The sequence below is a fragment of the Balaenoptera musculus genome, chromosome 9, assembly GCF_009873245.2.
Source record: "Balaenoptera musculus isolate JJ_BM4_2016_0621 chromosome 9, mBalMus1.pri.v3, whole genome shotgun sequence".
NCBI classification, from domain to species: Eukaryota; Metazoa; Chordata; class Mammalia; order Artiodactyla; family Balaenopteridae; genus Balaenoptera; species Balaenoptera musculus.
This window is the reverse complement of record NC_045793.1, coordinates 6,899,187-6,912,887: the sequence shown is the minus strand read 5'-3', so window position 1 is coordinate 6,912,887 and position 13,701 is coordinate 6,899,187. Positions and strand designations below refer to the sequence as shown.

General features: G+C 61.8%; 2 protein-coding genes across 7 annotated transcripts; both read left to right on the top strand.

Moving 5' to 3' along the window:
- Positions 1 to 1,209: 1,209 nt before the first annotated feature.
- On the top strand, positions 1,210 to 13,657 carry LRRC61 (leucine rich repeat containing 61). 6 transcript variants are annotated; one of them, XM_036863161.1, is made up of 4 exons: positions 1,855 to 1,924; positions 6,948 to 7,136; positions 9,553 to 10,432; positions 12,027 to 13,657. In XM_036863161.1, exon 4 carries the CDS (start codon positions 12,188 to 12,190, stop codon positions 12,968 to 12,970), a length of 783 nt encoding a protein of 260 aa, XP_036719056.1. In that variant the 5' UTR covers positions 1,855 to 1,924; positions 6,948 to 7,136; positions 9,553 to 10,432; positions 12,027 to 12,187; the 3' UTR covers positions 12,971 to 13,657. The 6 variants fall into 6 exon arrangements, with proteins under 6 accessions (XP_036719052.1, XP_036719054.1, XP_036719057.1 ...); XM_036863160.1 differs by having other exon boundaries at positions 6,948 to 9,688; positions 10,229 to 10,432; XM_036863158.1 differs by having other exon boundaries at positions 6,948 to 9,688; positions 9,775 to 10,432.
- On the top strand, positions 5,895 to 10,065 carry ZBED6CL (ZBED6 C-terminal like). The gene is given in 7 exon segments (XM_036864259.1): positions 5,895 to 6,231; positions 6,234 to 6,446; positions 6,449 to 6,571; positions 6,574 to 6,849; positions 6,852 to 7,136; positions 8,713 to 8,909; positions 9,919 to 10,065. Coding segments are annotated over 7 exon segments (1,560 nt in total). The 5' UTR covers positions 5,895 to 5,912.
- Positions 13,658 to 13,701: the final 44 nt, after the last annotated feature.

The following is a 13,701-nucleotide window of genomic DNA, read 5'->3' as shown; positions in this document are numbered from 1 at the left end:
GAGGCAGGCCCAGGAGAAAGAAAAGTGACTACTGTGCTTCTGGGCATGCGTGTGGGAAAAGGCCTGGTGAGTGTAGTGAGGAGGAAATCTCTAATCCATGGAGTCAGAACACGTGTAAGTGCTGAGGCACTTCCTGTCTCGGGCTCAGCCAGCAGGTTGCTAACCCCTCGGGAATCTATAGGCTCCTGGGCATAACTGCCTTGGGCCCTGCCCCTGCCCACACTCAAGGACCTGCCTGCCACCATAGCCGTCCTTCTTTGCTGTGTCAGGAAAAAAAAAAAAAGCTTTCTCATCTGCAAGGATAAACACACCCACCTGTGCCTTGAGTCCCTCTCCCTCAGGAAGCTCCTGCCATCAATCCTCCCTTTTTTCCCACTGTACCTTTTCTCTCTTTTGAGACAGAGCCAAGCCTTTTCCCTCCCACCCCAAAGCGTGACCCTTTGACATTGCAAGTGCCTGCGTCCCCTGCTTCTCATTGCATAGCCCCGGGGCTCCACCTGCTTCATCCGCTGAAGGGACCCTGTCTGTCCTTTCTGGAAAGTCTTCCCTTGGCTTCCCTAACATCACTTAGGTTTTTCTGTGTCTCTGTCCTCTGCCTGTCAGGCATCTTTGGAGTCTGCTCATCCTCTACCCTCCCCACAGTGTCCGTGTTGTCTAGGCAACCACCCTCCACTGTCTTCTCCCACCGGTGTTTTCCCTCAGTTTCTACGGAGACTTTTACACGGATCTGTATGTTTAGCTCAGACTTCTATCCCCTGACCCTGTATCTGTCACATCTACTCCTGAAGATTTGTTCCAGAAGAACCTCAAAATCACTATATCTGTAACTGAACTGTATTTAGCAGGGACTGGGGTGTCCCTCTGTATCCCCTCCTCCTCCACATCGCAGCCCAAGTATCATCTGCCCCCTGCATGGCTCTCCAAACTGTCCCTTCCCCTCCAGTCTTGCCTCCGTTACCTGCTCCTGCCCTCCTCCCTGCCTGCTTCCCAGGGCTGCACCTGCCGCCTGCCTCGTGTGGTCCCACCCGATGCGGCCCTGGAGTCTCCTTGTCGCTATATCAAGTGCGTGTATCAGCTGTTATGAGAAGTGTCACAAACAACTTCTTATTAATAATCAAAGTCCTGGAGTTTGTGGGTGATTTCTTTTTCAATTTTACATTTTTACATTTTCTTTTTCAATTTTACATTTTAGGTTCGTGTAGACTCCAAGCTGGCTCTCCACAGCGTCCACCCTGCTGTCATCCTGGTGTGCTTCAGTGAAGAGAAAGGGGTGCCAGTCACTGCCCAAGATCCCGGACCTGCCCCGGGGACTGTCAGGAGATGAGGTTCCTCAAGCAGTAGCCTAAGGTAAGCGACCCTGCCAAGACAGAATCTAAACTCCCATGTCATAGACTCGATTTGCCTGTCGGTCAGCCCGCGGCCTGGCACCACAGCACTTACCCTGCTTGCCTTGCCCTGGTGCCGGTAGCCGTTTCCAAGTTGTCTTCTCGTCCTGCGCCCCATGTGCCAGCCGGGCAGTGACTCTCCTGTGTTTGTATGTTTAGGGCACGGTGCTGGCTCATGGTAGATATTTGACGAATTACTGTTAAATGATCAAGTGGTTCGAGGGTATCTGCAGAATACAGACGGACTGGTGGGACAGGGCTGGTCGGGGAACAGAACAGGGTTGGTGCCCTGGGTTCAATTAGTGCGTCCTCAGGCGAAGGCTTTGGGGTGTAGCCCAGGCTGCAGCCTAACTCACAGGTGTTTTCTTTTTCTCTGCCCTCATCAGTGAGAGCAGGTGGGACACAGGCCTGGTTTCAGTACCCTGTTCTGTGTTCTCGGGAGCAGTGAAGCCCATGGACTGCTCTGGTCCTCTGCTCTGCCACTGAGCGTCACATTGCTGCTCTGGGTTTCTGTTTCTTCAATCAAAATAAGAGCGAAGGTTAGTCCCCTCTGGCTCTGTCATCTAGAGCCCTTCCCCTGGACCGTGACAGTGTCTTGTACTTCATTTGCACCTTGATCCAGCCCCGCCGCCATGTCACCTCCCGTGAGCTTCAGACCCCTGGTTTGGTGGTGGCTGACTGGGTCGTCGAGCGATGGGCTTGGGTGGTTGCCTCTCGGTTCCCCCGAGGCCCCTCTGGCTGGAAGGGGCTCCTCGGTGTCGCATTGTCCACCCTGGTTCACGGCCGAGTCTCGCTTGAGCCGCCCAGCGGGCTCGTCCCCAGTAAAGGCCGTCCTGCCATCCCTGGTGATCCTTCTGAATGTTTAACATCACTCCGTGTCACAATGTTCTGGTTTAAATCTCCTCAATTAACCTGCATCTCGCTCTGGTCTGAAGAGGTGCCTCACTCGCAGCTGTTTGGGGCAGGGTCTACGCCATCTGACTCTGAATCTTCTCTTTCCCAAGGAGACACAGCCTAGCTCACTGGGCTTTTCCTTCCCTCTCATTTTCTTTTTTTCTTTCCGCATGTTTCTTCTCTGACTTCTTCATGTGTCTTTTCTTTTGAGAGCCCTGAGTTTGACCTCATCTGCAGGAAAATGAACCGGGGGGAAAGGAGTCGAGGATTGTGCTGAGGTTTGCGGTTTGAGCATCTGGGTGAACAGGAGTCCTGTTTACTGAGCTCGAGTTGACTGCAGGCCGAGCAGGTGAGGGGAAGCCTGCGAGGGAGTCGTGAGCCGAGAGGGGCTGGCAGTGCTCAGCCGGTAAAGGTGGCCCTGGTCAGGGAGAGGGTGTGGAAGGAGAGACGAGACCTGGAGACGAGGAGGCCCGGGAAATACCATTAAGGGCCGGGCAGAGGAAGAGGGACCAGAACAGAGACTGAAAAGGAGTCACAGGTGACAGGATAGCCAAGGAGATGTGCTGTCCCACAGCTGCGGGCAGCAGCATTCCAGGTGGAGGACGTGGGCAGGTGCTGCTGGTGCGGAGAAGCCCGCTGAGGCGGGGCACCGGGGGTCCCTGGGGCCTCGGCGGGAGCAGTGTCAGGGAGCAGCAGGGGCCGGAGCCAGAGAGGAGTGGGCTTCGAGGGGAGGGGGCGTGGGGGGCCTGCGTCGCTGGCATCAGGAGCTGCCCCGTACCACGTGCTCTGACAGAGGCTTGGGAAGCCTCGGGCCGCATCGCTCTCCGGTACCGAGCGACGTTGCCTGTTTCAGAGGCCCTGCGGGTGCCAGGCACGACCCGGGTGCCCAGGACGCAGAGACCGGCCTCCACATTCCCGTGGCCTGTGCTGACAGCGCCAGCGTCCGCAGCTTTTCCCGGGAAGCCTGCCTGACGTCTTGTGAGGTCCTTCCCGCCGGGTCCCACAGCCCTGCAGCGCTCCTTTATACCCTGCACCTCGGCTCTCGTCTCCCCTGCCGTGTGTGTGAGCGTTTTATTCTCATCTGCCCCCCGCCAGCCTGGGGGCCATGTGCCCACAGGGGCCTGGCCTACCTTATACTGTATCCATCACACAGGAAGACTGCCAAGTGCCTACTAGGCTCTGATAAACATTGAAGGAAAAAAGAGATGTGAGTTAACGTGGTAAAGAAGATGGACACAGAGACCACCCCTGTGCAGAGGGCTGGACACAGAGACCACTCCTGCGCAGAGGGCTGGACACAGAGACCACTCCTGTGCAGAGGGCTGGACACAGAGACCACTCCTGCGCAGAGGGCTGGACACAGAGACCACTCCTGTGCAGAGGGCTGGACACAGAGACCACCCCTGCGCAGAGGGCTGGACACAGAGACCACTCCTGCGCAGAGGGCTGGACACAGAGACCACTCCTGTGCAGAGGGCTGGGGCTCCGGTCGAGGGCTGCTCCGTTGGGTCTGGAGGAGTGCATGTCAGGCTTCACCCAGGAGGTCGGCGTCTGGAGAGTTTTGTCCTGGGATTGATTTCATGTGGTTACTACGCCTTACATCCTCTGCTCTCTTCTCTCCCCTCGGGCCTCACTGTCCCGTCAGTGGGCCCCGAGGTGAGTAGGCAGCTGGCTGAGAGCCATTCTCTTCATCTTGCCTTAGATCTTGCCTTGTCTTCTGTCATCTTGCCAGAGGACAGCCTGGGCCTGTCTTCTCACTGCCCCAAGCTCCCAAGCACGTTGGAAGTCGGAAAAGTCAAAAAGCCCCACAAGAAACACACTCTCAGGATCCATGGGGCAGGAGCCCCCTGTGTGTGCTGACTCCTCCATGATCAGAGCCAAGACCCCACCTGCCGCGCTGGCTTCTCCTGGCTCCAAGTTCAGCACCGGAGCTATCGACACCCCTTGTGGACTTGGCTGGGCGCCAGGGAGCACCTGCCAGAGACTGAGGTCAAACTTGAGTTTGTACGCATAGGGGAGGAGGCCGCAGTGGCCCCGGGAAAATCAGAACCCCCGGCTCCCAAAAGAAGAGCGGGAGGGACCTATCCCTGCAGGGGAAGCGACCACCCCGCGCCTCCGCAGCAGCCTGTGGGTCCCTGCACCTGACCAGGCGTTCCGGGAGGAGCAGGAGGAAGGTCTCCTGGGGCTGCGTGTGTGCAGCGAGAGGAGAGCAGCCGGCTCCCTGGAGAGGCCTGGCCTTGGCCGGCCGCCCCCTGTGAAAATTGCCACCCCGCTGCTGGGCACAGTAAGCCAGGGGGAGACTCCGGACCCTGTGGCCTCCAGTCCGTGCTGGGGCAGGAGTCCCCTGTGCAGCCTGAGAAGAAGGTGTGCAAGTGGAAGGCCCATGGACGGCGAGAGGAGGGGCAGCTGGCAGGAAGGAAGTCGGGGGACCCAGTGCTCAGCTCCAGTCACGTCCCCTCTGACTTGCTGCTGGTCCAGGTGGCCAGCCGGACAGGCTGGAGGCGGGCCAGCCTGGCGAGGATGAAGAGGCGAGGCCAGCCGACATCCTCATAGCCCATCCGGCCGGAGAGGTGCGTCAGCTCAAGTCATGGAAGAAGAGGCACTTGCTTCCTGGTGAGGGTGAGCAGCTGTCCCTGCTGAGCCTCCAGAAGCCACTCTGCCTGAAGAAGCTGGTGAGGACCGCGCAGGCCGAGGCCAAGGGCTGGGCCCCCGGGCACTCCCCGGGCCCCCTGCACACCCTGGGTCAGAGACCCGTGCCTGACGTGAGACGCTGCTTCACCATCAGCTGCAGGAACGTCTGCCGTATCCCGTGCGCTCTGTGCCACCGAGCATGAGACGGGGCAAAATCAAGGGGCGGCCCCAGCCTTCAGCTCTGGTCCGTCACTCGGCAGCTAAGCGCGGGCGGGAGGTGGGGAGGAGCGGGGGGGGGGGCGCCGAAAAGAAGCAGAAGGACCTGCCCACGGGGCCACCAGCCGTGCCCCAAGAGCTGCCATCACCGTGCTGCCGCCGGATGCCTCAGCTCTGCAAGATGGTGACGGACAGGCGGGCCCGAGCGGCTGATGCAGGCTCGGCCTCCCCCGCCTGCTCCCCCCGACGGCAGCTGGGGAGGACTGAGGTGGCGAATGTCCGAGCCCAGGCCCGGAGCCAGAGCACTGCCGAGCTGCTCCGCAGCTCTCCTCTCCTTTGTCTCGGCCCCGCTCTGCAGGAGGTTTATGGCCCAGGTGGACCATCGCCGCCGCCTGCCGTCTCCAGCCTTCTTCTCCTGTGAAGCCCTGCCCCTGCTGCAGGGGGCGATGGGCGAGCAGGTGCGTCAGGATGCAGTGGGCCGAGGGCGGCCGCGTCCACCTCACCGTTTCCGTGGCGGCCCAGGTCGCGGACGTGGACTGCGCGGCTGGCACTGCCCGCTGTGGGGTGACGCGGCTGGGTGGCCGGCAGGTGGCGCCAGGGAGCCCGAGGAGGCCGGCCATGCCTGGGTCCGAGGCCTGCCCCTGGGCAGGGCTGCGGAGGACGAGCCGCGGGGGCTGCCGGGGCAGCTCAGCCTGTGGCTTGGCCACAGCTTTCTGCGCCTGGGCTTCCTGGTGTCGGGCGGCCGCCCCAGCCTGGAGCAGGCGGTGAGGACGGAGGGCTGCACCCATGCCCCTTGCGTCGCCCACTGCCTCGACTCCCTGGTGGGAGACTTTCTGTGTCACCGTCACAGTGTCCAGATCATCCTGGGCACGGCCGGGGCCATCCGCAGCCACTTCCAAGGCTCTGCGGAAGCTCGGCGGCCCCTCCCAGCCCCGCAGCCCTTCCTGGGGCTCTCGGATCCCTGGGGTCCGCCTGCCACTTGGCGGAGCGGCTGGTGGAACGGCAGCGGCGGCTGCGGGGGTGCGAGGAGAGGCAGCAGCTGGGGAGCCTGGCGGGCAGTCTGGTCAGCTCCCGCAGCCCCTCTGGATGGTGGTCCGGGAGGCGAGCACGCACGGGCCGCCTTAAGCCTGGTGCTGCCCCAGCCGCGCCACCTGCACGTCTTCCTGGCGCAGGTTCGCCGGCGCTCTGAGGAGCGGAGCTCCGGCGAGATGGGCGCGGCCGTGCAGCTGGCCGAGGACCTGGCCCTGCCGCTCTCCACAGACCACCAGCTCCCTGAGCTCTTCCACCGTGAGGGGTTCGTGCGGGCGACCCTGCTGGACCCCGCTTGAAGGGCAGGATAGAGGCTACCCTCCCCGAGGGGGCCGACATCAACCATTGGAAGCAAGTTCTCGTGGACGAGGTGAAGGAGCTCGTGGTGCCCGAGTACTCCTGCCGCCCTCCCCTTCCGTGCAGGGCCCCACTGCTGTGCGTGTGGACGCCCCCGAGCCGCGCAGGAGCCCTGGGGCCGCAGGGAAGGGCCGGGAAGCGCCCGAGCAGAGAAGCAGGACCTCTGGGTCCTTGCTGCTGGGCCAGAGGGAGAGGAGCCTCCCGGAGCAGGTGGAGAGCGGGGGACTGCCGGTCTCGGAGAGGAGCGGCGCTTCCCTCTCCACGGAGAGCCACCTGGCCGGCGTCATCCGCGAGAAGTACCTGCGTGAGAACGAGACAGTGGGTGCCCAGGAGGACCCCCTGCTTACTGGCAGAAGCGGTGGGACGTCTGGCCAGACATGGCGAGACTGGCCACCATCTGTCTATCCTGCCCCCTGACGGGCGCCTTCTCTGCAGGTGTCTTTGCCTCCCTGGGCGGCCCCGCCATCGTGGCGCATGACGCCCCTCTCCCAGTGGAGACGGCTGCGCGTCTTCTCTTCTTGAAGACCAACCTGGGGCGTTTCCCGAGCGACGCCCCCGCCCCTCATCTTCCCCAGCAGAGCACTGCCGAGCTGCTCTGCAGCCTGGCGCTGGAGGCGCAGACCGGTGAGTCTGACCGCAGGGTCCGATGCCCTGAAGAGCTGCCTGTGGGAAGTCTGCGTAGATGACGGGAGGGGGCACAGTGTTGCGTTCTAGGACATTAGACAGGGACAGCCGGGCTCCAAAACTTGTTTCAAAAGAATGAGGACAGTTTCTCAGTTCTTGACAGACTGTCATTTTCGTTTTCATGGAGATGTCATCTTCATTTGCCCACTGCTGGAGTCACTGCCGGTGGTACGTGCGCGGGAGGGTGGGCTCTGGTCATCGGTGACTCTGAGTTGTACCACGCAGCGTAGGGACCGCAGTGCTCCTTTAAAGTGTCAGTGGGCAAGGGGCCCTACACGCGGCTTGTCCGTGTGTGTCGGGGCAGCAGGCCCTCAACGTCTGCGTTCTCAGAGAGCAACCAGGCACCGTGCGGGATATCCTCAGCCACCTAGGGCCTGGGTAAGCCGTGGACACTCTTCCTGGAAAGGAAAGAAACCCTAATATGATAGAGTAGCCACTTTAAGAGGGAGGTGCCCACACGCACACCAGTCTTCTTAGGGTCTGTACTTCGCCGTGGATCCCGGGGTTCCCAAGAGCCCTGGTGGAGGGCACCGCCCAGCTCCTGCGGGCGTGTGATCGAGGAGAGCTGGCATGCCCAGTCATCACGTGGCCGTTGTCACCTGTAGTTTGTTTCCAGACTCCTGGAAGCCTTGGGGTTTCTTCTTTCTACAGTGAAAGCAGTCTCAGGAAGCAAGAAAGGGCATGTATCCCAGTGACAGACCGGCCTGAGCTCCTTTAGGGTCGAGTGCAGGACCTGAGGGCGTGGGGCCCAGGTGCTGGTGGGATCGGTGGGAAAAGAAGGAAGGGCGAGGCCAGAGTGTTTGGGGAGGGGCCCGTCCCACCCACAAGACACAAGTCCAGCTCTGCTGAGGTGCTGGGCCGCTGGGAGAGGGACTCTGAGAGGGAAGGGGGGGTGTAGAGACACCAAGGCCTAACTTGCACTTTGGCCCTGGCTGTGGGATTGAGCCCGGGAGCCTGTTCCCTCGCTTCCCCTGTGTCACTGTGACTAATTCACTGTAGGACGTTCGGAAGTTACTGAGAATGTAAGGAAGCAGGAAAAATTCACCGTAATCCTTTCACTCAGCCTCTGTGAAAACTTTGACATGTTTCCTTTTTTACCTTGAGATCATACCCTCTGTGCTAGTTAGTGTGCTGTATTTTCAGTTGAACAGTGTAACATGGCATTTTCTTGAATAAAGCTTCATACAGATTGTGTTCGGTGGTTGGAGCACCATGATAGGAAGTGAAGTCTCACCTCCACACTGCTCAGGTCGTGTCTTCTTCCCCAGCTGCTGGAGGGCATGTCTGCACAGGCTCCCTGTGAGGAGAGGCCAGCGCCCCCGGGGGAGAGGCTGGGGCTAGGGCTGCACGTCTGGACTCTGCATCCCGTGCATTTGGGTGATGAGATCAGGGCTCGTCCCTGGACCCGCTCCCTGCCCCCCTGCCTCCCTTCCTTAAATCGCACGTGCATCTCAGACTTCAACGAGAATCACCTGAGAGCATCTTAAAACTGAGGCGTCCTGTCCCTCCCTTGCAGATTCGGGTGTAGCAGGTCAGGTGGGGGCAGGGATGTCAGGTGCCCTAACTAAAGCTGTCCTGGGGGCCATGTATTGGTCAGTGCCGCCATCCCTCGGGCTCCTCCTGGGAGAGGCACCGTCCCCTTGCTGTGTGGCCTCCCCGCAGCGGCTCTCCTTGTTCTCGGAGAGGGGAGGCCTGGACCGGCGAGGCACCAGGGTGGGGGGGGTGTGAGGAGGACGAGGGTAGTGAAAGGGAGGAGAGGAGAAGCTTGACGGTCCCGAGCTTGGGGGCTTGGGCTCTGGAGCGGTGGTTCTCAACCGGGGGCAGTTTTGTCCCCCAGGGGCCATTGGGCAACGCCTAGAGATGTTTTGGTTGTCACAGCTTGTGGGGGGATTGCTACCGTCCTCTCGTGGGTGGAAGACAGGCATGCACAGAGCAGCCTCCGCAGCAGAGACTTACCCCGGCCCCAGATGGCGGCAGTGCCGGGTCCAAGAACCCTGCGCCAGGTTGCGGTCGGGAGGGAATGGGGCGGAGGAAGGGGCCCCAGTTCACCGAAGCGGCCAGGTGACTGTCCACCTGAGGCTGCTCCGAGTTGGACCATTTCTTCCCTAGACTTAGCTGTGCCCTGCCCTGGCGACTCATGGCATCCTCTTCTGGCCCATTCCCTGATAGGTAAACTGAGACTCAGAACTGCTGGCTCTGAACAAGGGAAGATGGGCCTCCCCCCGGAGATCCAGAGTCACCTGTTTCAGTCATAGCCTTGTACGTGTGACTGAGTCCTTTTCACAGACACACGTTGGGCCAGCGGCCTCTGTTCGCTCATTTCCATGAGAGGACCAGGGTGATTCTGGTTTTTTAGAGGAACGTTGACGCTGTTGCATGTGGACGAGCCTTTCTCGCATCGCGCGGAGCCTGCTCTCCGCTGCTGGCCTCTGCGTTGGCTGGGTTTGCACAGGCGTGTGGGCCCCTGCCTGGTGGAGGTGTGCAGATTTGAGGTAAGATGGGGCCCAGGAGCAGAGCAGAGGTCATGGACACGCTGGAGAATCAGGTTTTGACTGTGGTGCTGTTCATCTAACTGCAGACAAGGACGTGGGACCTAGGGCCGAGGGCACAGAGCCGAGTGCTGGAGGGGCGCGTGTTTCCTGCCAGATGGGACCCTGGGGGCACAGGAGGCCTGTTGTCCAGTCCCAGTGTGATCTTCCCGCTCCCCTTTCCTCTTCCGCAGAACGTGGGCACGCGCACACCGTTCTCTGCCCGCCCCCTTGTTCTTTCCCTCCCTTTGCGCACCACCTCCATCCCCATCGCTGACGGGGTTCCACAGGGCATCGCTTCCCCCCCCAGCCCGTCCCCCCAGCAGCGGCAGGGCGTTTGAACACGGGGCTGGTGGCTCTTCCCTGGAGGCCTGGCGTGTTGTCCTCCCCGCCCCCGGCTGCTCATCAGTACCCTCCGTTCAGCCTCAAGCATGTGGGTGTTCGCCCGACTTCAGCCCCTGACTGTACACCAGGGCTTCCTGACCGCTTTCACCCCCAAAATAGTGGCTGGGAGGATGTGCGTACCGCTGGAGAGAGGCCCGCAGATACTTGAAGAGGTGGTGTCCCCCCGAGGCTGGCCCGTTGCGCCTCGCTCTCACAGACGGTGCCTGGACCCCGTCATCCTGGACTCGCCGCTGCCTCCTGAGGCCGATGCCGCGGGACACCCCAAGTGCGAGACGGGAGCCCGGCCTCCGGTCACATGGCCAGGTTCTGGACACACGTTCTCCTCCCTCCTCTCATCGCTCCTTGCCCTTGGGCGGGGTCCTCGTCTCTGGCTAGTGCTTTTATGGCCCGTCTCCAGTGCCCGGTGGCCTGTGGGCCAGAGCAGGTTTAACCAACATGGAGGTGACTGCGTCGCTCACTGCTTACAAACCCAGCAGATGTTTCCGCAGAGTGACCAGGTTTCTTAGCAGGTGCCTCCATGCCTTCTGGACAGAAACGTTGGTGGAAGTGAAGAAGGACTGGGCTGCTGCAGACGGGGGGGGCTGGGGAAAGATGCAGGGCCCCCTTCTCAGAGATGGGTGGGGGTCAGAGGTGTTAGCCGCTTCCCCAGCTCCCTGGGGCGTGTGGGAGGGGCTCTGGGTCTGATTTCCTTGGAGGGGGCCTGAGGAGTGACGTTGCTATGGAAACGCAGCCTGGGGGCCTGGCCGAGGCTCTGGAGCCCCAGGTTTTGTAAACAGCAGGAGTGAATGGCTCCTTGTTTCTCTGCAGGCCTCACCCCGCCTGGCCGCCTGGCCTGGGCCCGGCCAGAGTCTGTGGGGTTGGGGAGCTGCCACTTGGAGCAGAGGTCTGCTTGTTTGCCTCTCTTCTTAGACCCTGACCCCTCTGCGCTTGCTCGGCATCGCCCGCGTCCCTCCCCCTGGCCTCCTGCCTCGTGCTCTGGTCTTGCACTGACACCTGGGTTTCTGCCACCCCACGGCCACTGGCGACTAGAAAGTACCCTCCCTCCCCTTTTCTGGATCCAACATAGGTGCCACCCTGCCCCTCCCTCCAGGACGGCTTCCTTGACTGCCCAGACTCCCCTCCCCAACCCCCCTTTGCCCATGTTTGCAGCTGGAACCAGGCTATCTGGCTGGCAGCGATGGGCGCTGTTCTGTTGGTGCCACGTGAAGAGCTGGTCTTGACAGGCAGGGGTCGGGGGAGCAAAGGTGAGGGACCTGGCAGCACTGCCACTCTCCCTGTGCCTCCGCTGTCCCTTCCCTCCCTCCACCTCAGGTTCCTCATCAAGGACTGAAGGCTGAGCCCTCAGGCCCCACAGCTGCCATCAGAGGTCACAAGTTGGCCCATGGAACTCGGAAACCACTTTGAATTCATTGCTGATTTAAAAAAAAATTGTCAAGAAGGCCCAGGTGCTCTCATTTGTGTTTGCCAATGCATGGCTCTCCCAGGAAGGAAACAAAAGAGATTGGCGATGATGGTGACCTGTTATCTCTTCAAAAATAAATGTAAATGGTTAAAAGGAAACACCTCAGAATTAATACAGATAATCGTGAGCAGTTACCGAGAAAGGAGAGTAATGAGATTGTGTCTCCGGAGCAGATTTGGGAGACGGGAAGAATTGGTAACGTCAGGCCTGAATCCCATCCAGCATGGCCATAACCGCCAGGGCCGAGTCAGGACCCCCTTAGGCAAGGGCCTGTGCCTGGCCCACCTCCCTCGGAGGGGCTCTTCACCCTCCTGCGCCCTGGACTCCAGTCCTCAGGTCCCGCCGGGCCATGTAGGTTTCTGGCCCTGGCGGTGGAGGCTGGGTGGTCATTGAGGTGCTCAGAGGCGCGCTTACTATTTGACTGTTTCTCCTTAGGGACCTGCTGGCCCTTGAGCGGGGGTGTCGGAGACAGGTGTCCAGCCCAGGCCGAGTGGACGGGGCGTCCTTTGGGGTGAGCAGCCCGCTGACCGCCAGTGGCACCTGCGTCACTGTGACGGAGCTGCTGGGGCCCCGGCCACCTGGACCCACTTCGTCTCATGGAGCCTCGGGGTGAGAAGTCGGGAGAGGCCGACGGGGTGCGCGTCACCCCTCAGCTGCTCAAGGCGCGCTCAGGCGAGTTCGCCCTGGAGTCCATCCTGCTGCTGAAGCTGCAGGGCCTGGGGCTGGCGGACCTGGGCTGCCTGGGGGAGTGCCTGGGCCTCGAGTGGCTGGACCTTTCGGGCAACGCGCTCACCCAGCTGGGCCCGCTGGCCTCCCTGCGCCAGCTGGCCGTGCTCAACGTGGCCGACAACCGGCTGACGGGGCTGGAGCCCCTGGCCGCCTGCGAGAACCTGCAGAGTCTCAACGCCGCGGGCAACCTGCTGGCCGGCCCCGGGCAGCTGCAGTGTCTGGCGGCGCTGCGGGGCCTCGAGCGCCTGCGGCTCCGCGACCCCTTGGCCCGGCTCAGCAACCCGCTGTGCGCCAGCCCCTCCTACTGGGCCTCGGTCCGCGAGCTGCTGCCCGGCCTGAAGGTCATCGACGGCGAGCGCGTGAGCGGCCGCGGCAGTGACTTCTACCAGCTGTGCCGGGACCTGGACAGCTCCTTGCGCCCCAGCTCCGGCCCGGGCCCCGGCCCGCGAGCCGTGGAGGCCCAGCCCTGGGTGGAGCCCGGCTACTGGGAGTCCTGGCCCACGCGCAGCAGCTCCATCCTGGAGGAGGCCTGCCGCCAGTTCCAGGACACGCTGCAGGAGTGCCACGACCTGGACCGCCAGGCCAGGGACAGCCTGGCCCAGGCCGAGCAGGCGCTCAGCCCCGCGGGCGCCACCTCCTTTGTCTTTTGAACGCGCCCTGTGGCCGTGGCCCGTGGGGTTGGCACGCTGTGGCCTCCCTGCTTGTCTTCGTGGTTTCATCATGCTGGCCACTGGCCCTGCACACGGGCCTCTTATGGGCCCCCTTCCCTAAGCGCAGCCCCGCTCCCTTTCGCACCTCCCCTCCCTCTCAAACCTGCCTCAAGGAGAATTCCCCACCCATCCATCAGGGACACACCTCCCTTGGACCCTCCTCAGGCAGCTGGCACCGTGTGAGGCTGTCCTGCACCTACGCTGTGCTCCTGGGAGGAGGCCCGGCCTCCTCGTGCCCATAGCTGCTGCCACTCCTGGCTGCCTGAGCCTGAGGCTTAGTGGAATAAACTTGCTTGGTCCTAAGGCTGAAGGTGAGAGGCAGGGATGGCAAGCCTCCTGCCCAGCCCGTCCTGGGAGACGACGCGGCAGAGCTCGGAGCGTGGAAGCCGCATCTTCCAGGTTGGCCTGTCCAAGTGACCCTCTGCTGTGCCCCCCCGTCCCGGGTCTCCCTGAAGCCTCCACTGCCATGCCCACCCGTGCCAATCCCCATTAAATACTCGTGTTTTAATTTGCATCGCTGCCTGTCATTGCACGTGGGCGTGCTTCGTTTTCCCCAGTGTGGGCCCCTGAAAGCGAGCCTGGGTCCCTGCTGCCTCTGGTCTCCCCTGGGGAAGGAGGAGGAGCACACAACTTTTGGGGTGTCCTGATGGGAGGTATCCTGCTCCCCCTCG

Coding starts and splice junctions, on each gene's coding strand:
- LRRC61 (XM_036863157.1), top strand. CDS start 12,188: ATGGAGCCTCGGGGTGAGAAGTCGGGAGAGGCCGACGGGGTGCGCGTC.